The sequence below is a fragment of the Tiliqua scincoides genome, chromosome 11 (assembly GCF_035046505.1).
Source record: "Tiliqua scincoides isolate rTilSci1 chromosome 11, rTilSci1.hap2, whole genome shotgun sequence".
Lineage (NCBI taxonomy): Eukaryota > Metazoa > Chordata > Lepidosauria > Squamata > Scincidae > Tiliqua > Tiliqua scincoides.
In genome coordinates, this window is record NC_089831.1 from 22,846,672 (window position 1) to 22,870,439 (window position 23,768).

Genomic DNA, 23,768 nt, shown 5'->3' on the forward strand with positions numbered 1-23,768 from the left:
GCATCCTCACTTTGTTTCTAGGTGATGCCTGCATGTGTCAGAATAGGTATAAGAAGAGGCACCCCTTCCTATGGGAAAGGGCAGGAATGCCTCTTCAGGCAGTGTTTACCGTCTGCACTTTTTAGAAGTGCTTTCATTCAAAGTGATTTCTTTTAATGGTTGGCAATCTTCAGTCTCGAAAGACTATGGTATAAGCCTACAGCATCCGGTATTCCCAGGTGGTCTCCCATCCAAGTACTAACCAGGCCTAAACCTGCTTAGCTTCCAAGATCAGGGATATGTAGGGTAACAGTTGCTGCTAAACTTGCTGCCTAACTAGGAAGATAGGAACCTGCCTTGCATCAAGTCAGACCCTGGACATATCCGGCTCATATCATCAACCCTGGCCAGCAGCAGCTCTCCAGGGTTTCAACAGATTTTGCTCTGCCCCACCTGCAGATGCTGCCAGGGATGCAAACCGGAACCCTCTATATGCAAATCTTGTGCTCTACTCACTGAGCCATGGGCCCTTGGCCTTGGGGTACTGTTGTGATAGCCTATGAGCCAAATCCAGCCCACACCACATAAGGACAACAGTTCCGAAGTTTGCAGCAGCCAGACTTAGGGCATCTGCAGAGCCACGAAGCCACAGGAGGCTTTTTAGCAGGGAACTCAAGGAATCAAAAAGGGCAGCCCAAGCTTGTGCCCTGGGTGCTTAAATATCTGTCAGGCTTAGAGAGCAAGCCATCAGTCATCTTCTCGCAGCTCAATTTCTTTTATGAAACCAGTGACATGAGAGATAATTTTCCATGGCTCTAGTACACATCTCTTTCACGTTGAGGTATTTGTGAAGCTATTCTTTTTCCCTGTCTCCTCTTATCAGTGTCATTTTTATCCAATACTTTCTGCTTTATCATTAGTTGCCCTAATTGGAGTCTCTTTCTCTCTGCCTCTCTGTCAAGGAATCCTGGAAGCCCAGAATCTCTGTCTGTCCCCATCCCTGCCAATAGAATCATTGAGCTCAACATCATGTTAGCTAGTCTCCATCTCTGTTACAAACCATCTGTCAAGATTCCACAAAAGTAATGCAACATCATCTCCATGCAAAGGACAAGCTACGGGGTGAGCCTTAAACCATGCAGGGCAAACAGGCCAAGAGGAAGTCGGAGGCAGAGCTGCTCCAGGAGAGCAGACGCATCCCAAGGCAGTTCATTAAGTTGACTCTGCTGTTGGAGGGCAGAGCACAAAGTGACCAGCAATCAGGCTGAAAGACAATGGCCACAGGCCAGCCAGGTGCCTGGAATCTGGAGGGATGCAAGGCAAGTTGACTGGTCAGCATCCTCTGCAGACCCAAAAGCCTCATTGGTTCGGAAATCACTTTTGTATGCCTAACATTAGTCTCAAAAAGAATCTAGGTCAGGGATGGATAGAAGTGTCCTGAAGCCAGGAACTGAAAGGGGAAGTTCTACCACACATGCCTCTATCAAGTTGCACCCAAGTAAAGGAAGGACAAGGCAACCATTCCAACAAGCACTATAAACCCAGCATAGGATTGGGTCTTAATACTAGTGATAGTACTATAGCTGGTTCAAGGAGATTAAAAAGGGCTCTGCTCACAGCATGAGGTGAAATTTCTCCAGCCAGTGACGGCAATCCCCTGGGTCTGGCAGGTGCTGGCATAATTCTGCAGCCAGCTGCAGGCGGTTTGCACAGCTCCACCATCAATGCAGGTGTCGAACAAGCAATTCTTGTAGAAGAAGTTTGGGTTGACCTTGCTGTGGCACCTGGAGAAGACGCCGCTCTTGCTGGGAATCAGGCTGCAGAGTTGCTGGGGCTTCCAGAAGCCTTCCACCTTGCGGCAGGTTGGGCACCGGTCGCCACATCCCACCTGACAGAAAGGATCCCGCTTGACCCAGCTCTGGCCAAAGTCATTTACATTGGCAGCCATGAGACCGCTGGGGGTCTGGAGGTCATCATCAGGGTCACCATTATATTGCCCACACAGTCCATACGTGGTGTTCTGGAGACTCTGTGGAACGGTGATGGAGAGGAAGGTCTTCCAGTCATAGACCACCTTCAGGCCAAAGTCGGTCTCTACGACAATGTGGAAACCAAAGGCAAAGATGTTGACTTTCCCTTGGCCCAGCTTCAAGGGCAGGTAAAGGCGCTCATTGTTAATCTGCAGAGAAAATGGGAAGAAATCGGTTGAAGAGGGTGACAGTAGTTTTGAAAGGGGGGGGGGGTTTCAAAGAAAAATGGCCTGATCCAGGAACCCCTTCATGCTCAAATTGCGAAACTCATTGTACAGCTTTGGAATCATGGTGCAGACACTTTGCCCATCCAGGCCCTCCTTGCTTACAGGTTTGTTACAAGGCCAAAATTCCTCTCTGAACCCTTTGGAGAAACAGTGCCATACAAATGTAATTAATAAATGTGAAAAGCAACATACCAATCTAGGAGGAGACATGCTACACCAATTTAAAACAGCAGAAGACATGGGCCACAACTGAGCTCATTAATTGTGTGAACTGAAGCACATTGAAATCTGTGTGGAGCTTGACTGCTGTCAGTGTCCATCTTAGCTCCTCCTACTCCTCTGACCAATGCAGCAGCTTCAAGGCTTGGAAAATTAATATTTTACAGCTGCAGGTAGCTTCTCTCTCTCCCTCCCCCACACTCATATAGATTATTATAATGCCCTTTATGTTGATCTTTCTTTATTCCATTAAAAACCACTGAAAGCTGTACTTTGTTCCACAGTTTGTCTCAACCTGATTGCCCATAAACATGCTCATGTTCCTCCTCTCATTTCTGCTGTGCCTTCATTTCCTTTCCCAGATCATGTTCTTAGAATTCTCCTTCATACTCTGAAACACTTGTACTTTGTTGCTGCTTGCTAAAGTCTCTCATTTCTCTTTATACTTCTTCCATAGCTCTGAATTCTTCTCTTTCAGTTAGACAACTGGTTCCCAACCTGTGGTCAGTGGACCACAGGTGGTTCACGAGGCCCTGAGAAGCGGTCCATGAGGTCTCAGAAAAAAAAGAGATCACCTTCTATCACATCCAGCATTGCCCAAATGAGCACTCCCCCAATTTTTGAATTAGTGGTTCACTGTCTCCTAATGCTGCGAAGCACTGAGTTAGATAGAACAAGGCATCCATGGTCTGCCTCTCTCCGTTTTTGCTTAGGAATTCATTGCCTCCAAATATCTGCAGGATTCCATTCTTCCCACTATTTAACAAGTGCCTGAAGACATATTTATTTTCTCAGGCCTTCCCCAATTTGTTGAGATTTTCACTTAGTGTCTCCCCTATAGTCTTTCTGTTCCCCCTCTCCCTTTCTTTTCCTTATATGTTTACTTATTGTAAGCCTGGGGCAGGATTTAGTCACTGCTATTTTTATAATTTGTAAGTGCTTTTTTTAGGTGTTTAAGAAATTTTTGTTGGACATCTCCCATTTGGCCAGGGAGAGTCAGCTGACCTGGAGATACAATATGGCCCCAGTTGACTTACCAGCACTGTGTGTTTGTAGGCCCGGTGAATGATAATGTTGTAATGAAAGACCTCCACCTCTACCTGCTTCACCCACAAGGCCAGGGAGGGGTCCCGGTCCTCATTCTTAGCTGTGACTGTAAACTCAGGGATTGTGTCCAACCTCTCGGACTTCTGCTGGGAGACAGTTGTGCAAAGCACCAGTGGGCAGCTGCTCTGGAAGTCAAAAGCAAAACCATCGAAGGTCAAGTAATGGCTGTAGCCAGAGATGATGCAGGAGGCATCAGTCCGGGCCTGGCAGTAGTAGAGGCCACTCTCCTCCAGGCAGTACTCATCCTCCTTGCAGGGGATGTTCTCACAGCGCACGCTGTTGTCGGACCCGTTGCAGTAGCAGAAGTAGTGGCAGTCAATGTCCATCCAAAAGGACTGGTTGGTGAAGAGGTGGTGTCCCTCAAAGCTGCAGCCGCACTCGCTCCGGGGAATGCAGTGGGTGCCGCGCAGTGCAAACCCTTCATCACACTGGCAGCCCTCCTTGCAGCTCTCCATGCACACAGGCCCCGTCCCCAGAGTCTCACAGGTCTCCAGGCAGGTCATGCACTCCTCAAAGTGGCTGTTCTCAGGGCACGCAAGAGCTGAAGCAAAAGAAAAAAGACACCCGGTCAGTCTCTCATTTGCCTGTGTCTCTTAAATCTGATCTCACTGCTTCTTCAGACTGAACCTCAATGCTGTCGTTCAGTGTGGAGGAGCGACGGGGGAGTTGGAAGAATGCAACTCCTCTTCCAAGATCCGCAAGAACATAAGGGGAGCATCACTTTTCAGAAGGGGTGACAGATCTGCCTTGCCAATCTCTAGCATCCAACATATCCCCCATCCTCTCCCATCCTTCAGCTTCCATCCATTTGGCTAAGCCCCCTGACTTGGGAGAGAAATTTCAGCTCAGGGTACATTATACCACAATGTGGCATTTCTATGTTTGCTTTTAGGATTGTCAAATTACCAGCAGCAAGGATATTACCACAGCAAAACAAAACAGAACACCTCCCTGCATACCTGTCTCTCTCCTTCAAATTAGTTTTTGTTGTTACAGCACAAGTCACCATCTCTGCTGCAATTCAAGAACACTCATACACAGTGCCATAAAACTCCTGATGTCTCCTGAAATGCCGTCTACCTAACTGGGAAACTGTGTCTTGGGGCAAAAGGTAGCCGCAAAGAAAAACAAATATCCCAGGCAGCAAAGGCTATGTTTTAGATCATTTTAATCTTTATTGTATAGAGAGAAGTGGAACGTTCATCATTAAGATTGGTAGTTTGTATAGAGTGGTGCGGATGTGTTTCGCAGGAATCCATCTGTGTGTATGCAATATGTGGCATCCTGAGCTTTTGGAGCAGAGGGTACAAATATACCCACAATTCCCCTCACAATGATGCTACATCACTATGGGCACAATCCTAACCAACTTTCGAGCACTGACTTAGCCGCATTGAAGCCCCAAAGTAAGGTAACAAACATGCCCTTACCTTGAGGAGGTCCCCTTGACTGCCTCCCCACTGCAGAATGCAGCGCATGCCACACTGGCACAGCTATGTCAGTGCTAGAAAGTTGGTTAAGATTGCGGCCTATGTCACATAGTTCAGAGAAGACTTGTGCAGGGAAGAGAGGGAGGCTGCCAAGAGAGTCATTATCACTACCACTACTGGAAGAAGTGCTATCCCAATGAAACAAGGTGACAGTGAAGTGATGTGAGCCTCTTCTCCTCTTCACCAACCTTCCTCCCAAAATCCAAGCAAAAGTTCTCCATAGAAAGACTCCTAGTCTGGGACACAATACTGAGCTAGTTAGAGCAATGGTCTGATTCAATGTAAGGCATCCTCCTATTCTTCCAAGAGCAATACAAAGGATGGTTGAGGAAGTCAGGTCCTGATCCCTCCTTGAAAGAACAAAATTGCTCCTTCTGTGCTCTTGAAATCTCCTTTTTTGCCCCGTCTTGCTGTGGAGACAGGTTTTGCCCGACTCCAGGGTTTGCTTTCCCCAAGAGTTAGCTAGCCTCAAGTCTCAAGCACTTTCCTGGCTTCTCCTAGCCAGAAATAGCCCCTCCAAATCCTTGAAGGAGTACCCAAAACAGAAGAACCGACGGAGCTCCTGAAAGCTGCGTCTTGTTGCCCGGGCTGTAGCTCCTCCCCCCTTTTTTGCCCCGTCTTAAAAGGTTGGCCAAGTCCTCTAAGGCAAATCTAAGTATGTGATCCAAGAACCATACGGTGTTGAGCTCTATTTGAATTTACTTTGCAGCAAAGGCAAGGCAAAGAGGCCCCCCCCCCCAGAACCCACAGACTCACGGCAAAAGTCGAAGCTCCTCCATGGCCCAACTTCCACTTCTGCATTCTTACAGGCGCTCGCGTAGCGAGCCACCGAGTCGCAGAGTTCCGACTTATTTCCTCCACTCTGGCACAAGCGGAAGAGGCAGGTCCGGTAGTAGGCGGAGACATTGACCACCGAGTGGCACTCCAGGAAGGAGCTGTTGGTGGGGTCGTTGATGATGCCACATTTTGAGCGGCTTCGGTAGTCCTTCAACAGCTCCGAATCATTGTTGCAAGCCTTCAGCAGGTCACCGCACTCCCCATTGCAAATCTCATCAAAGGTCGTCCAGCTGTCCAGGAAAACCACCAGGTTGTCCGTGCACTTCCCATTGGGGAAGCAGAATTCATCGCTAACATTCCCATTGAAAAAGCCGCAGAGGCCCCCAGTGCAGTTGAAGTAGATCGTTGAGAGGCGCACTTCCAGTATCCCAGAGTCTGAGTACTCAACACGTATAAGCCCCTCGGATTCAATGACTGTCCCGTTTCTGCTTCTGTAGATCTCCAGTTGTCCAGAAGGGTGGAAATATGGAAGCTCCAACTCATAGCCATTCACCTGCAAATGAAAGAACAAATTAATGAAAGGAAAAGTGGATGAGACAGAAACCTACCTCAGTTTCCTTCTCTTTAGATAGCAAGCAATAAGCAGAGGTGGGCCGTGGAGGGCAAACAGTGAAACAACATGTTTTGCAGATGCAGGGAGTCTGATGCCTGAAGACCAGACAAGAGGCACTTCGATATTTGCTCTGCGGGAAGTTTGATTAGAATGAGACATTTTGAAAACTTCAATGTGTCTTCCTGGTCCAAGGCATCTTCCACACCGTATTCTGTGGTGCCACTCAAAACACCCTTTACAAGGACCCACAGCAATTTTGGTTCTCTATTGAGTTCGTGTAGGTGTTAGATTATCAAGTCAGGACCAAGGGACATGAGTTCAAATCCTGCCTCAGTCATGAATGTCACTGGGTTATCTTCTCTCAGCCCAACCTAAGTCACAGGGTTGTCTGTGGGAGACAAAATTGGAGGAAGAAGAACCACAAGCTCTTTGGAAGAAAGACAGGACGAACAATGGATGTTCCAGTTTGCAAACTCACAGTTCATATGTATCATTTGGGGAAACTATTCGGTAAAGAAGGAGAAGCTCTAAGTCAAGCAGTTCAGGGGTTTAAAATGGCTCTCCAATAGGAGAAGTTCACTTGCTTGCTAGAATGCCTCAGAAACAAGGCCTGCATCCCCACAAGCTCTGATGAGTGCAGAAGCTCAACCAGGAAACCATCAGAGACTTAAAAATCCCACTATGTATGTGCAACTCCAGGGTACCCCTTTCCTTGCCTTCTTTAAAGGGTTATACCAGCAAATACCATCAGACTATCCAAACTGTTTGTGCGCAGAACTGCTTTGAAAGACCTGATCTGTCCTTTGAAGTGTGGTTGGAGCCCTGCTGATTCCATCCACCAGGTGGCAGTGTTGCCTATGTGCATGAGACAGCTTGAGAAGCCAAGGCTCAAAGTATAGAATGTTTGGATTTTCCCCAAAGGGTTGAAGACGATGCCATAGAACAGGGATGTCCAAACTTTTTTGCAGGAGGGCCACTTCATCTTTCTGACACAGTGTCGGGGCCCAGGAAAAAAGAGTTAATTTACATTTCAAATTTGAATAAATTTACATAAATGAATACATTAGAGATGGAACTTGTATGAATGAATGAAGGTCTTGCAATAGCTCATGGCCTATATAAGGACTTGCACAAAGCAGGGCTGGCCTTTTCTTTGCTTCCATTGCTGCATCACAGACATGAAATAGCAAACAGTGGAGGGAGCCCTCATCCCACAGCTCACACGAGAGGTCAAACAGTTGGCCGTCACACTGAGAGCAGTTTCGTTGGGCAAGTGTGGACTCCAGCAAGTCTCCGGAGGGCCAGAGCTCATTGGAGACTGGGGGCTCCCAATGGGCCTTATTGAGAGTTCTCAAGGGCCGCAAGTGGCCCCAGGGCCGGGGTTTGGGCACCCCTGCCATAGAAGTACGCTCATCCCTCCTGCTGCTTCAGTCCAGAGGTTGGTGTCGTACCTCAGAAACCCGGGCAACTGCTTGGACCAAAGTCGTCAGTGGGATGAGAGAGAGATGAATGCACAATCCTATGTGAAACAATGCCTCTGAGTCACACACACCTGTCTCCCTCAGGAACTAGAGTGCATCTCCATCCCAGAGAGATCACCGCCTGCAGGAGGTGCAACATGACAACAGCATTTCCGAAAATACCGCGCGCCACTTAGCTTCACAGAGCCCACCTCGTCGCACTGACCCTGGCGGTTGGTAACAGCCAGGGACATGCGGTGGGTGGGGAGGCAGGGAGGCAGGGAGGCAGAGCCTCTCCACCAAAGTCCTTCAAAAAGTGCTGCCGCTGAGTGAGGCACCGCAGAACCCACAACCCAAGCGCAGCCTCACACGGTGGCGGCACTTTTCAAAGGACTCCAGCAGCGAGGCTCTGCCTCACCTGTCTCCCCACCCACCACATATCCCTGCAGCCATCTACAGTGTAAGCACGTCCATTCTGAAATATGTTTCGTTGTTTTCAGTGGGCTTTACTCCTAGATAAGCATATAGAGGATTATTGTTATTAACAGTATTTATATACCGCTTTTCAACTAAAAGTTCACAAAGCGGTTTACAGAGAAAAATCAAATAACTAAATGGCTCCCTGTCCCAAAAGGGCTCACAATCTAAAAAGATGCAAATGAATACCAGCAGACAGCCACTAGAACAGACAGTGCTGGGGTGAGGTGGGCCACCCCACCTCTCCCCCTGCTAAAAAAAGGAGCACCCACTTGAAAAAGTGCCTCTTACCCAATTAGCAGGGGTAATTAGCAGGATTGTAGCCATGAGCATACAGTCCACTGAACATGCATAGGACTGCACTCTTAGGCTGCAAAGTCATTGGTACCTGTTGGAACAGTCCCCCTGAACTTCCCAGCGTCACACTCACACCACCTGTTCTGAAGTTAGTGTTGAGCAAGACTTAGGAGACAAAGAAAAACAAAAATTCAGAGTTTCCCATATATCAATCACACTGTAGGAGCTGTTTTCCCTCCTGTCAAATCATCCAGATTTTCTTTTTTAAAGACTCTGTCTAAGCACATGATTATTTTAAATTGTCAGTGGGATCAAGCTGAAGTTGTCTGATCATTCATCTAAACTTTTTTTTTCCCTGTATATTCCATCATTGGTATTACGATTGTGTTGTGGGCAAGAATTTCAGCTCTGGGTGCAGCTAATGAGAGAAACTGCCTTTGATGATAAGCTTCCATCTCAGCAGGAACCAGAAAACAGCCAAAACTTTCCTTCATCAGATAAGGCGAGTACCTGGGATTTACAGATACTGTCTATCGGGCAAGATATTTGGAGAGAATGCAGTTTCTCTCATTTAAAATACCATTCTGCTGGCTTTGGTTGCAACCATAAAAACACTTACTAGGAAGTTAAGAAGCCTGAAGACAGTGAGATTACATCCAAGTAAAAAAGTAGAACATTGTGCTGCCGAACCTGCATTTCAACCCCTGGTACAACCAGTGGCGTAGCTAGAGGTGGTGCGAAGCACTAAGTTTTGCAGGAAGCCTCAATGCAGCATGCAACCAGCCCCTCCCCTTCTGAGCTATTCTGGGAATTGGGAGCAAAATGGAGGCGAATGCTAGAGAAGACCCAGAGAGGAGGCAAATGCCTCCTTTTTGCTCCGAATAACTCCGAAGGGGAGGGGCAGCTTGCATGCTGTGGTGAAGCTCCCAGCAAAACTTAGTGCTTTGCACCCCCTCTAGCTACACCACTGGGTACAGCAGGAAATTAAAATCTAGTTAATCACAGGGGGTTAACTGTATTCTGTTCCACCCAAATCTCCCAAAGGTCCCTCTGACTCAGACTCCAGTTTCTCCGAGTGGTCATCCAGATGCCTCTGGGAAACCCAAAAGCAGGAGATGAAGACCAGAGCCGTCTTCTGGTGTTGCTATTCAGAAACTGGAAGTCAGACTAGCCCCACGGTTGGATGCAGCATTGTTTGATTTGGGGCTTATATTCCCTTTCCAACAGCAACTGTGCAGGAATCAGGACTGTGGCTTAACCCTTTGTTGAAAGCTTTCTTTCTGCATCTTTTCCCCACTGACAAATTCTGCTCCCTCAACCGCTGTAAGCCCCCAAAGATGCCACTTCAGCAAGACAGCTCTCATCACAACACCCCCTGGATCGCTTACCTTGATTTCAGAGTTATCTATGCCTCCGATCTTCACCTCTTGCTTGGCTACCTGGACTTTCAGACCCCGTAGCCAGTCAGGGCTGGACTCTGGTTTTTTTTTGCTGATGTCGATTTCCAGGAAGCTGGGCCTGTCCGGGCAGGTTTTGACAAGCGTGTAGGAGTTGTCTGGGGGGTAAGCAAATGTAGCACCGTCGAAAGTCTGCAGCACGTGATCCTGAGAAACATAGCAGAGCGTCTCCCGCTTGGGATAGCAGCCTTGGTAGCCGTTCTCCACAGCACAGACTTCCCCTTCTCGGCAAGTGGCATTGAAGCAGCTGATCTCGCCACCGTCCTCGCACAAGCACTGCACCGTGCAGTCCATGGAAGCCCAGAATGCCTCCCCTATGGCAAAGTATCGGCCATCAACATCACAGCCGCACTGATGAAGTGGGACGCACAGGTCCGCGCTGAGAACATAGCCCTCGTTGCACTCACAACCCTCGGTGCACGGGGAGGTGCAGGCGGAGGGAGCAGTCAGGTCAGAGCAGGAGGCTGGGCAGCTGCTGGTACATACCGAGTAGTGGCTGAACTCTGGACACTGGACACTGGTAGCTGGAAGAGGCAGACAAGGCTGTAGCATCATCACATTGCAGGGCATACAGGGCAGCAAAGGACGTCCCTGGTTTGCATCCTGCCCCTGCCATTAACTCACCGAGTGGCCTTGGGCAAGTCACTCCCTCTCGCCTCAACCTTCCCCAGCTGCAATATGGGGATAGTGATACGTCCTTTCCAGGGTTGTTGTAAAGACAGCATCAAGACGATACACATGAAATACCATCGTATTCAGGAAGTGGGGTCCACATTTCTGCATGTTCCCCCAACATTAAACAAAAACCCCACCTCCCAGTGAGTGCCAAGCTAGCATAAGTGGGAGAAAGGCTCTAGCTGAGCCCTGCTGTGTCAATTTTCTTGTTACAGGGAACTTCTTAAACAAGAAAATATTCAAAAATGCAATTCCCACCTGCAGTTTAAATTTGCACAGGCTTTTCTAACATCCTAGCTCAGTGCAACGTAAGCCAGCTGCCTACAGGTGCAGATCCAGCCGGAATGAAGTGGGAATATGGTTGGTGCATGAAAGAGGAGTTTGCCTTTTGAAGGCACAACAGAGAGAGAGAGAGAGAGAGAGAGAGAGAGAGAGAGAGAGAGAGAGAGAGAGAGAGAGCACATTGCAAGTTTCTAGCTGGAGTAACCTGAAAATAAAGGATAAGATGGATCTCACCCAAGATAGTTCTACCAAGTGCTATTAGCTGTGATAGGTAAATGGGATCTCCATAGACATGTACATAAGGAGCTGCTTTATATAGGGTTGGATGACTGGTCCATCTAGCTCAATTTTGTCTACACTAGTGCTCTTCAACTTGTCAAGAGCAGGGACCTACCTCTAACCTCAACCTGCAAAACAGGATCCACCTTCAAGAGATACAGACAAGTGAACAGCCACAGTGATAGCCAATCAGCATGTGTGGTAGTACTGTGTGGAAAGAAAGAAAGCCTTTGCTTTGCTCTTAAGCCGATTGGAAGGAGAAGGGGGCAAAGAGTGGCATGGCAATTGCAGCTTCTCTACTTCGAAAGGCAGAGAGACAGATGGGTGGAGTTTGGTCAAAGCAACCCCTCCCAAGTCAAAATCTCCAGTGGGATTTACATAATTTAGCACCTCTAGCCTTGGATGCCATTCAAATGGTGTCAGCCTGAGCCTCAGATAAAATGATGATTGCAGCACTGCTGCGACCCACCTGAGGCTGGGTACAATCCAAAATCCACTTTGGGTTCCTGACCCACCTATTAAGGACCCCCAGTCTACACTGATTGGTTGCAGATCTCCTCGGTTTCAGAACTTCCCAGCTCAGGGAATGAACCTGGGACTTTCTGCATGCAAAGCAGTTGCTCTACCACTGAGCTCCATCCCTTGTGAAGGCCCACATTTAGGGAAGCTACCCTAGTTGTAGCTGACTTCTGCCTTCACTCATGTTCTTTGTGAATAAGTTCAATTTTACCAAGACAACTCATCCCTGCTGATTTCTTCCATCCAAGGAAACTAAGCCAGGAAGCCCTACTCCTCGAATGCTCAGGAGTTGAGGCACATATATAACAGTAATACACTCAACGGATTGTGGGAGGCTGCTGCACTCCCACCAGGCTGATGGTTACCTGAGACAGGTATCTAGGTAACAAGCTATGTGGTCTCTTTGCTTCTGTCACTCATGCAGGCACAAAACCAGAGTCATTCCATTTTAGCCGGTGGCGTTATGCAAGCATGAAGCTGGGTGATGCAGGCGCAGAGCCAGGGAAAGAATGAAAGAGTGACAGAAAGCAGCTTGAGTGCCTTTGATTGATTGCAGCCCCAAATGTCAGCTGTAGATCACCTCCCTCTTGCTCAGATGCAGCCATGGACTTAAATCCCTTCTATCCAGCACTGAATTCCTTCCAGGGAGTGAAAAACAAGCCACAGAAGGTTTTGCTGCTGCTTGTCCTTTACTCTCTGTCCCTTCATTCCTTCAAGTGTCCCTTTGTCTTTCTTGGATTGCAAGCCAGCAAGGGTTGAGTTGGCAACAATGCCCACTTGAATCCAGATTTTTCTGGTTCTTCTGTCAAATCTCATAAAGGACGTTATTATATACTTTTTTTCTAATACTTGAACAAGAGCTACTTGAAGGCCCCTGAAAGCACTTATCACTTTAGAAAGGAAATTAATTTAGAAATATATATATATATATATTATATATATATGAATTTCTCAGTCCTACCCACTCTCACAAACACCCCAGTCCAAATATGTGCAACTGCATTTGTGCCACAGATTTTTTTTGCTCCTTCTCCATGTTGTAGATGCCAGGGTGCCCCCAAAACCTTGATTCCGTGGGCTGGGAGACTCTTGGGAACAGTTTAAGCTGCTGAACCAAGGGTACAATGGTTCCCTTGGTTACAAGGGTTGTAAGCCGCCTTGTGTGCCTGCTGGGCAAAAAGGTGGGGTATAAATTAATAAAATAATAAATAATAATACAATGGAGAAGAGGCAGCAAAAGGTATGCCCACCCTTGAATGAGCAGAGGTGCCTTTCTCAAGGCACTCAAGGCACCTCTGGATCAAACCCATGATCCACAACCTGGCAGGACTGAGGACTTTGGACCAATGGTCTGGCTGGGTATCCATCAGCTCATCCAACCATCCATCCACTCCCTCAAATAAATAGAAATCATCATTGCAGCCTTTCTGGAAGCTTCCCAGATCTCAGTGGTATTTCTTAATTTTGGGTAAGTCCGCATGCAAACCTCTGAGACACTCTTTTTCAATAGTGAGGGGACAGATGAAGGACATCTGTTGAGGATTTCTAAAGTCTGCCATTTCCATCCTTTTCTTTGAAGCACACAAATCTCCCTTCACTTCATCTGCCCACGCAGCCATGCTGGCAGTTCCCCTCCTTTTCTCCACTCCAGGAGATTTTGACAGACAGTCTGAAAGCTGCCCTGCCACAGCCTACTTTCTTAAGGGACTGATGGAGCAGGAGCACCATGGAATGGAAGCCCTGAGACACGCCGGTGGGTCTTGTTGCTGAACATCCCATTTGATTCACCACAGAGGCGGCATCTTGCTGAAGTCCGTGCACTTACCGCATCCTGCCTGCACTCTCCAGTCTCCGATGGGGATTCCAAGAGCTTGGCAAACCAAGGCGTAAGCCTGAATGGCTTGGCAAAGTCCTCCTGTGCCGTTATCTCGGATGCTGCACAAGTCGTAAACACAGCTGTGGACAAACGCCGTGGGGTCAACGATGGCACCGCATTCCCACAGAGGCCCGCCAGTTTTATTGATGAAGCCACAGTGCTCGGGGCCAAAATAGAGAGATTCCATCACTGCATTGCAGAGGCTGCAGTTGTCCAAGCAGCCTGGAGAGCACTTCCACTCAGGGTGATATACTCGCCAGCTTTCCCCCAGATCCAGCACAGATGTGGCCATTTTCCCATCTGAGCGCAATGCGTCATCTTCAGGATTTTTGTTATAGTTCCCACAGAGGCCACATGTAGCATTGATGTAGGAGCCTGGGACAGAAATGGCAGCATAATGCTCTCCATCATAGGTCACCAAAAGGCCAAAGTCAGTTTCTATCGCTGTTGACAAACCACTCTGATAAATCCTTATTGCTCCCAGCTCCAGGAAGACGGGGAGAGTCATGACCAAGTCATCTACCTGTAGGATGGGGACAGAACAACTCGTTAAAGGAGACATGTTTAGACATCAAGTAAAAAGGGGGAGGTCTACAATGTACTTATTTATACCGTGTTTATAGTAAATATTTGTACTGTGCTTTGACTTGTATGCAAACTGGGTGCCAGCAAAAATGAATGATCGTGGCAACTTGTGTCTCTGTCAGAAAGTTTAGTTTTGATCCCAAAAACCTAAAACAGGGGTGCCCAACTTCTACAGTGATGATGGGGAGAAGACTCTGTTCTCCAAACAACAAGCAGCTTCTGCACAGCTGTTTTGAGCATTCAAAGCGATTCACACGTACGTTATTGTGTTGATATTCTTAGGGCAACCCCGTAAGGCAAGCAAGCATTATTGTTTCCATATTGCTAGTGGGAAGGCTGCAATATGGGGGAGGGAGTTGCTGTCCCAAGGCCACCCAGTTACTTCATGGCAGAAATGGTCCAAAGTGGGGAAGTCCTGATTTGGTTTAGAGTACATGACAGTAGTCTAACTGAGATGTCACTAGGGCATGGACCACCATCGCCAAACTCACAGGTATGGATATGTCACAAGAACAGAGCTGTAGTAAAAAGTGGTGGGACATGTCATGAAGAAAATGGAGGCTCCTTAATAACCAAATGAGGACTGTTCATATTAAGGAGTGAGCAACTGAATCTCACCATTATTTTTCCAAAGCTGCCTTTGGGAATCATAATCTTGTGGGAGTAAACCTCAACTGAGACATCTTTCAGCCAGGAGACGGCAGAAGCTCCTCGGTTTTCGTTCTTGGCTTCAACACTAAAGAAAGGCAGGTTGGATCCTGGCCAGCACTGCCTAGCAAGAAGGTAGGAGCAAGATCCCTGGAAGTGGAAGAGGAAGCCATCAAAGGTATGGTAATGTGGGTCTCCAAACACCACACAAGTGCTGCTCTCCACAGGCACACACATGTAGAACTTCTCCCTTGGCTCGCAGACTTCGTAAGGGCCGCAGGGCATCTCCTGGCAGAAGATCTCGTTGTTGAAGTCTAGGCAGCGGCACTTGGTGGAGCAGTTTGTGTTTTCCCAGAATATCTCGCCTTGACGGAGAAACTGGCCTGGAAACAAACAAACAAACAAAAAAAGCCAAACTCAAAACTCAAAACATGTCACATTCACTTTCTTTTCCAGAACCTTGTGCGCAAATAAGAACAGTGTTTTGTGAAGTCCTCAACCGCTGCTTTCCCTGAGCCTGGAAAATTCATTTGGAATTTCATGGCAACAACAAACAATCACAGACAAACAATCTCCAGCTGCAGTCAACAGGCTTTTTCCCCCCCTGTCCATCCCATCCTTGTGGCAGGTGACAATTGCGACAGCCAAGAGCCAGACATTTTCATCCATGGCTCCAGAGCTATTCTATGGAGCCATAAATTCTTTGAAACCAGGAGCCTCTTCTCCCAGTCTGCGGCATCCTGGCCAGTTACCTTCAGGTGACTAAATCTATCCCATACACGTGCACTCCCCCCCTCCCCTGCTCAGGAATGTGCTCAGCATTTTTATTCCCCCCTCTTCCCCCAAAAAGAAATAACACCAGTGAAATGCATTGACCTGGGGAGCTTTTAAGAATATTTATCAGATGTAACTTCTGTGCAGATTAACGCAGGCAGGGTGGGGGGAAGAGAGAAAGCAAACACATTCAAATCACTGTGTATTGACCACAATTAAGCTACATCTCAAACATGCCATCGCTGCTCTAGCTCTCCATCCTAATAACAATGGGTGAGTTATGTTTGCAACTCAAGGGGCATTAATCTGCAAATGTCTTCGTCAGGCTCATTTTCCTGCAATATGAATTAAAGGTAATTAGACATCAGGTAAATCTCTCTATCTCTCTATCTCTATCTCTAGATACTGAGCTAAACAAACGCATCCATAAAGCAGCTACCATGTTTTCCAGACTCACAAAGAGAGTCTGGTCCAACAAGAAGCTGACAGAACATACCAAGATCCAGGTCTACAGAGCTTGCGTCCTGAGTACACTTCTGTACTGCAGCAAGTCATGGACTCTTCGCTCACAACAGGAGAGGAAACTGAACAATTTCCACATGCGCTGCCTCTGACGCATTCTCGGCATCACCTGGCAGGACAAAGTTCCAAACAACACAGTCCTGGAACGTGCTGGAATCCCCAGCATGTATGCACTGCTGAAACAGAGGCGCCTGCGTTGGCTCGGTCATGTCGTGAGAATGGATGATGGCCGGATCCCAAAGGATCTCCTCTATGGAGAACTCGTGCAAGGAAAGCACCCTACAGGTAGACCACAGCTGTGATACAAGGACATCTGCAAGAGGGATCTGAAGGCCTTAGGAGTGGACCTCAACAGGTGGGAAACCCTGGCCTCTGAGCGGCCCGCTTGGAGGCAGGCTGTGCAGCATGGCCTTTCCCAGTTTGAAGAGACACTTGGCCAACAGACTGAGGCAAAGAAGGAAAGCCCATAGCCAGGGAGACAGACCAGGGACAGACTGCACTTGCTCCCAGTGTGGAAGGGATTGTCACTCCCAGATTAATAATAATAATAATAATAACAACAACAACAACAGGTATTTATATACCGCCTTTCTTGGTCTTTATTCAAGACTTTATTCAAGGCAGTTTACATAGGCAGGCTTTATTAAATCCCTTGTTAAATAGGGATTTTTACAATTTCAAAGAAGGTTCTTTCTTTCAAGAACGACTACATTCAAGGTGTTTCAATTCCGATCTGGCTTCACATTCTGGCCTCCATCCTCCCACGCTCAGAGCAGATGGAATTGCTCGGCTTCAGCTTGTCAGCTGCTCCAAGGTCGCACAGTGCCGGTGGCCTCGAACTGGCGACCTTGTGGATGTTATCTTCAGGCAGACGGAGGCTCTACCCTCTAGACCAGACCTCCTGCCCACTAGACGCTGGTTGGACGCTAGACCAGACCTCCTGCCCACTAGACGCTGTGCCAGAACCACCTTTCAGAGCGCGATACCAGAGTCTTTCGAGACTGAAGGTTGCCAATACAAAGACATCAGGTAACATAATCTCAGGGAAAAATGCCATATTACAGCCGTAGTGGTCCTGAAAATAACCTATAGGTTTTTTGTTTTAAATCAAAGTGCAGTACATGGGTGGGTTAAAAAAGGCACACACAATTATTTCAGCAAAAGCACAAGAGAGGCATCCCAAATCTGTGCCAGGGTCTTTGCTCGGTTTACTTGCCCCTGGAACTTCTCACCACTCAGTGAGCATGCAACAATATAAACACATGAGCTCTTGCAAATGGAGTCAAATCACTGGTCCATCTAGCCCAGTCCTGCCTGCCCTGACTGGAAGCAGCTCTCCAAGGTATCAGAGAGAGGTCCCTGGCAGTCTCATTGGGCCATCCTATTAAAAGTGGTTCTGTAGATGTGTTAGAAGTGAACACAGAATAGGGGGAGGAAGCTTTGGCCAGCATTCAAAGAACTGCTCAGGCAGTGTGTGCAAGTCCTCCTGGGATTTTTAAACAGTAGGTCACTTGTGCTATATAAACTGCTTTGGAAGCTCCTTTCAGTTTCAAAAGCAGCTATGGGTTGGTGGGAACTGTTGTTTGAGAAGAACAAGTCCCTTGAGCTCACTGAATGAGTTTCAAAGCTCTTTGGGCCTTTATAAATCAACCACTCTCTTTCTGAAACAATTTTTTTTTTAATGCTTCTCTAACCCAGACATTCTCGAACTTTTTTTTGGCAGTGGCCCCCTAGGAGCACATCTCAGGTTCCAGGGCCCCCTCTGTCAAACAATATGAACCAATCGACATAGAACATTTATTATTGAACACAGTCTGTGGCCCCCTTCATTGTGCTGGGCTCCGCAGCCTGCATCCTTCCGTCTTGCCTGGGGGAACAGGAGTGGCATCTGCATGCTGGGTGTATGTGTGTGAGCAGCCCCTTTGGGGTGAGTTGTAATCTTGCTGGGTGTGGCTGCAATCCTTTCCACACTTTCCTGGGAGTAAGCCCCATTCACTCAAATGAATTCACTTCTGAGTAGACCTACATAGGCTTGGGGTCTGTGACAGCTTAACCCAGGATCTTCACCTTTCTCTTTTTCCTCCCCCTCCAAAAAAGAGGAAAAAGCCACTCTTGATGGCTTTGTCTCCAAAAATTGATTAAAAATAAAAATCCCCATTCCTTTTCAGCCATTCCCCCTTTTCCTCCTGCCTCCTTTTTTTTGGAGGGGGGGGTACTCTGTTGGCTGCTATTGTAAGACAAAAGGTACAATCCTAACTGGGTCTACTCAGAAGTAAGTCCTATTGTGTTCAATGGGACTTACTCCCAGGAAAGTGGGGTTAGGATTCCAGCCAAACCGTCTCTAGGTCTCAGTTTGCATCAGTTTGCAATTAGCAGATACACACAAAACAAAGTCTTCCCCTCTCCCAGTAAATTCATCACTTCCCCCCTCCCTTTCCAAAACCCTCCAGGTGTGCTGCTAACAAACTCAGGGCACAAGCCTAACCAGGTCTACTCAGAAGTAAGTCCTATTTTGTTCAATGGGGCTTACTCTCAGGTAAGTGTGGTTAGGATTGCAGCCTCAGAGTGCTGGCAGCCTTGTTTCCAGTGTATAATTCATCCCCATTTCGGGGGTAACTGAGGTGAGGTGTTGTAATGGAGAGCCATGGCCAATGGCTACAAGGATCAGGGGAGGCGCAAGCCGGAAAAGTTCAAGAACCACTGCTTTAATTCCTTCCTTTACTCCCTGCACCCCTTGAAGTCTCCTAATTTCCCCTTTGGCTTCCTTAAACCCTCATCCAACTTGAATCTGACTGACTCCAGAGTTTGCTCAACCCCTGGTTTGCAATTAATTTCACCTCCAGACTGACCCTCCTGTGGGTCTGCCCCGGGTTTATCACGGCCTAGTGCCAACACATATACCAATGAATATTGCATTCCCTGCAATTTGTAGGCATCCATCCAACAGGCAGCAGCCATTCTCCTGTGACAGAAAAAAGGTCTCAGGAGTGAAAGAAACATGATGTAGACTTCTTTAAATTTGAAAAGTGTTAATGCCATAATCTCTATGCAGCCCAGGTCCCAGTGGGATGGCAGAGATAGTTTCGGCACTGCTACACTGATGCTCACAAAAACGTTATACAGAAATTGGCACGGCAGGCCTTGAACGAGCCTGTGATCCATAATTCAGGAGCCAGGAAAATTGAGATCAGCCGTAGTGCTTTTTTATTCCAGTGGCATTTCCGCCGGAATAAGCCGGCGAGGCTGGCTTGTTATCGGTGGAGTGTCACATTTGTAAGGATAAGGTTAATGGGATCTCTATCAGCCCCGGAATTTTAAAAGTCTAAATGCAAGAGGTTCTTGAATTGGTAGTGGGACAGTGAGAAAAGAAACTGCTGCTAATTGGAAATTACTTTCTCAATTATGTCAGCTGAATCTGTAAATTTACTCCACTAACTGCAAATTAACGGACGTTTCAATCTCACAGGACGTTCTGTGGCCGACCTTACAGGCTCCACTCTTCAGCAAAAAGGGTTTCAAAGAGAGACTTCAGTATGAAGTAGCTGAGATAGAAATTCATTAGAAAATCTGATGCGCTGGAGCTTTGGCTCAGCAGTCCCTGGCACATGGAGTGACGCCGCGGTTGCTTTACTCAGCAGTATGCCGGCCTCTGCACCTGTTCCTCCCACTCCTTGGATTCAAAGTAGAAGAGGGGATGCAGAGGTATATCTTGGGCAGAGCCTGAGGGGCATGTGCACCAGGCACCACGCCACGGGGCAGGGGAGGGCATGACTGCCCCCAAGCTCCGCACAGTCACCTCTAGCCTGGAGGGTGGGGTGCTGCTGCGGCTTCACGCACCCTGTCCCTTTCCCTTTGGAGACTGCCATCCTCCAAAGGAAAGGGACAGGGCAAATGAAGCCACAGCAGAGAGTGCCCTGCCCTCCAGGGAAACCTGGAGGTGACACCACAGCATCACACGACATCATGACAGCACTGCCCCCAGTTCCAGGGCAGCTCGTTACTGGGAGAAAGAGCAGGAGGAAGTTTCTTGTTGCTGGGGGAAAGAGTAGAAGGGGAAGTGTGTGAGCTGGGCTAGCTGCTGCACTGAACCCGTGGTAAGGCTCACAAACCCGCCTCACAGCATCATTGTGACTGCGCACCCCACAGTAAGCCAATGCACCGGGCTCTGGGTCAGGCCCTCATGGACTGGGTGGCTCTGGTGCTTGAAGTGGTTATGCCATAATGTATTGCTAAGGTACCACAGGAGCTAATGTGGCTCTCTCTCTCTCTCGCTCTGGAATCTATTAATTTCTAGTACCCCATAAGAATGGAAGGTAGAGGAGATAGAGGACAACACAGGTTACTAGCCTTAAATTAGATTCATTTTTAATACTGAAGGCTCTTAACAATGTTCATTATATTTGTCCTTTACTACCAGTAGGTCAAAATTATTACCGTATGGCATTGTGTTCTAATTACTATTAATAATGATTAATGATACTAATGTTGTTGGTATCCTTCAGTCTCGGAAGACTATGGTATCGCGCTCTGAACAGTGGTTCTGGAACAGTGCCTTCTCCAGTGCGCGAAGCCTGGGTAGAGTAGGTATGGAGGATAGACTGTTACCCATGCAGCAAATCCCCCCTCTCCACGTCACTGAAATGGTCCAATGGAAAGGCAGAGGCCAATACGGTTGGTTCCAGCAGCATCGCAGGAGTTGCCAGAACGTGCCTGTGTTCAGCCATGAACTGCCTCAGGGACTCCGGCTCCGTATTTTGCCTCGAGATTGACTCCTGAAGCCTTTTCCATAACTAGATGTAGCCACAAGGCAGTGGAGGTTTGGTATCAGAGTTTTCCTTCTCTCAGATGAGCTGCCTTCCCAGGCTAAGGAGTCCCATCTACCCGGTGGCTGTTTAGTCGCCTCTTACGACAAGTACAGCCAAACCGAGGGCCTATTCCTATCCCCCAGCCCCCAGGTACTAATGATACTAATGAATGAGAATATAACTCTCACACAACTATAGTTCCCAAAGTTCTCTCAGAAAGGCCACCATAATTGAATACATGGCTATGTGAAATTACCCTTAAAATGTGTCTTTCCACTTCCTTTGACAAAACACAATTAATGGGTGTTTTGTCGGAGATGGAACCTCCTCTTTTTCCTTGCATTTCAGCTAGGGCAAAACTAGATTTCAGGCTGCAATCCTAATCACGCTTTCCTGAGAGTAAGCCCCATTGAACAAAATAGGACTTTCTTCTGAGTAGACCTGGCTAGGATTGTGCCCTTGGTGAAAGAGATTTTAAAACTGGGTTACATTTGTAGTGTGGGTGCAAACTGCCATACAACTCTCATACCTTTGCAGTCAGTAAATGAGAAGTGGGCTGTTTGTGATGGTTTCCTCACCTTTCAAGCTGCATCCGTTGGCTGGGTCGATTTCTCTCCCATCAATTTTGAAGACCCAACGGCCAGGCAAGTTGACATTGGTGGTGTCTTCAATGTTGGCGATGTCCGGAGTTCTGGAACCAGGAATACTGAAGAAATTGGTGTTGTTTCCACCATTGAAACCTGCCTATGAGACAGAAAGGGCAAACTTCACTTGCAAAAACACAAAGCCATGCCCGTTAAGGTTGACATCATCTCTTCTCAGCCGGCATCAGACTCAACATTTTACTTAGCCTTTATTCATTTATTTATATTGAGAGACAGCCATGCTCTGGTAATCTACTTGATTGCCATAGTGCAATATACGTGAGCTGCCCTCGAACTCTTCTCAGAAACATCACTTAGTTCAAGAAGAATAGCTGCTAGCTTGGGACCAACTCTACAGAACTCAACATGCTAGATTTAAAACAGCAGCATTGGCTATTGGTCAGTCTTTGAGCACAATTCAATATGTTGGCATTCACATGGAAAGGTCTAAATGGAACCTGAAGAACTATGATTGTGTGAAGATGTACACAGCCACAGTCATATGTGACTACATTTTTCAGCAGTAGCAGTATTCTTAAATTTTTGCCTTGGTTCTTCCAGCTAGGACTTCTTTCTTAGCAACAATTTTTGTATTGGCAACCTTCAGTCTCGAAAGACTCTGGTATCGCGCTCTGGAAGGTGGTTCTGGCACAGCGTCTAGTGTGGCTGAAAAGGCCAATCCGGGAGTGACAATCCCTTCCACACCGGGAGCAAGTGCAGTCTGTCCCTGGTCTGTCTCCCTGGCTATGGGCCTTCCTTCTTTGCCTCTTAGCCTCAGACTGTTGGCCAAGTGTCTCTTCAAACTGGGAAAGGCCATGCTGCACAGCCTGCCTCCAAGCGGGCCGCTCAGAGGCCAGGGTTTCCCACTTGTTGAGGTCCATCCCTAAGGCCTTCAGATCCCTCTTGCAGATGTCCTTGTATCGCAGCTGTGGTCTACCTGTAGGGCGCTTTCCTTGCACGAGTTCTCCATAGAGGAGATCCTTTGGGATCCGGCCATCATCCATTCTCACGACATGACCAAGCCAACGCAGGCGTCTCTGTTTCAGCAGTGAATACATGCTAGGGATTCCAGCACGTTCCAGGACTGCAACAATTAATTACTAGCAACAATTAATTACTAGTTAAAAGCCAGTGTCTTACATAGGTTCTGCTGTGACAGCACAATAACCACCATACTATGGGATGGGATGGTTGGCATTCAACGCTGACATTGCTTTTTCTATGGTACCATCGTCAGGCGAGTAAATCGCTCACGAAGGTGAGCTGAAGATCTTACCTGAGCCATCACACCACCAAGGCCAGTCAGAGGGTCCCCTCCACTTGCAGTCCCCGTGGTCCAGTTTATTTCCTCATAGTTAAACATGGCAAATGAGGATACCCCATCCGTGATCAGGATAGTCTGGAAAGTGTTCACCTGTTGGAAACATAAAAGTTGGAAGCTCAAAAAGTGATGCCAACTGTTCTCCTGCGACCAGTGCTAGTAGCAGGTTGCCAGGGGCTTGGGGACAAAGCTCTTCATTGAGCTCCCATGGCACCCTAACTCGCCTCCTGGTCCTAGATTGAAAGCTGTCACTGCCTCTGGCACAGTGGTTTCAAGTGGAATCAACCAGGTAGACCTTCCGGTGAGAGTGAGCCCTTGGCCAGGGCCCAGCCCCTAACACCACCTCTGACTTTGGTCAACCACATTTCAGGAGACAAGCTGGGACATGGTCTGTATCAGGAGGCTGAGGAAATCTGCCCAGGTAGGACCAAAAAAGCTAAGCACGGACAGACAGTGAAAAGGTGCACACAAAAGTGAAAATACAAGGCAGATACAAACACAGGAAAGATCAAGGTAGGACAAGGCCATTCAAGCAAGAGAACAAGATGGTTTTATGCATAGCTGAAGAGCTCCCAGCAGGAAGTGACTGACTGGCAGCAGACTCTCCCTGGTTCCTGTTCAGGGGCAGATGTGAAGCTGGAGCTACAAAACTCAAGGAACCTCCAGCAGTCTCTGGTGAACTTGCCCACTTTACACAATCTATTC

General features: G+C 47.7%; 1 protein-coding gene across 1 annotated transcript in view; it reads right to left on the reverse strand.

Annotated features, from left to right (window-relative positions):
- Nucleotides 1-23,768, reverse strand: part of TECTA (tectorin alpha) — a 59,595-nt gene that overhangs the window by 20,683 nt on the left and 15,144 nt on the right. Inside the window, 8 exon segments of the mRNA XM_066639545.1 lie at nt 1,597-2,158; nt 3,493-4,103; nt 5,809-6,382; nt 10,065-10,657; nt 13,714-14,287; nt 14,968-15,380; nt 21,677-21,842; nt 23,019-23,156. Of these exon segments, the coding sequence (XP_066495642.1) occupies nt 1,597-2,158; nt 3,493-4,103; nt 5,809-6,382; nt 10,065-10,657; nt 13,714-14,287; nt 14,968-15,380; nt 21,677-21,842; nt 23,019-23,156 (3,631 nt within the window).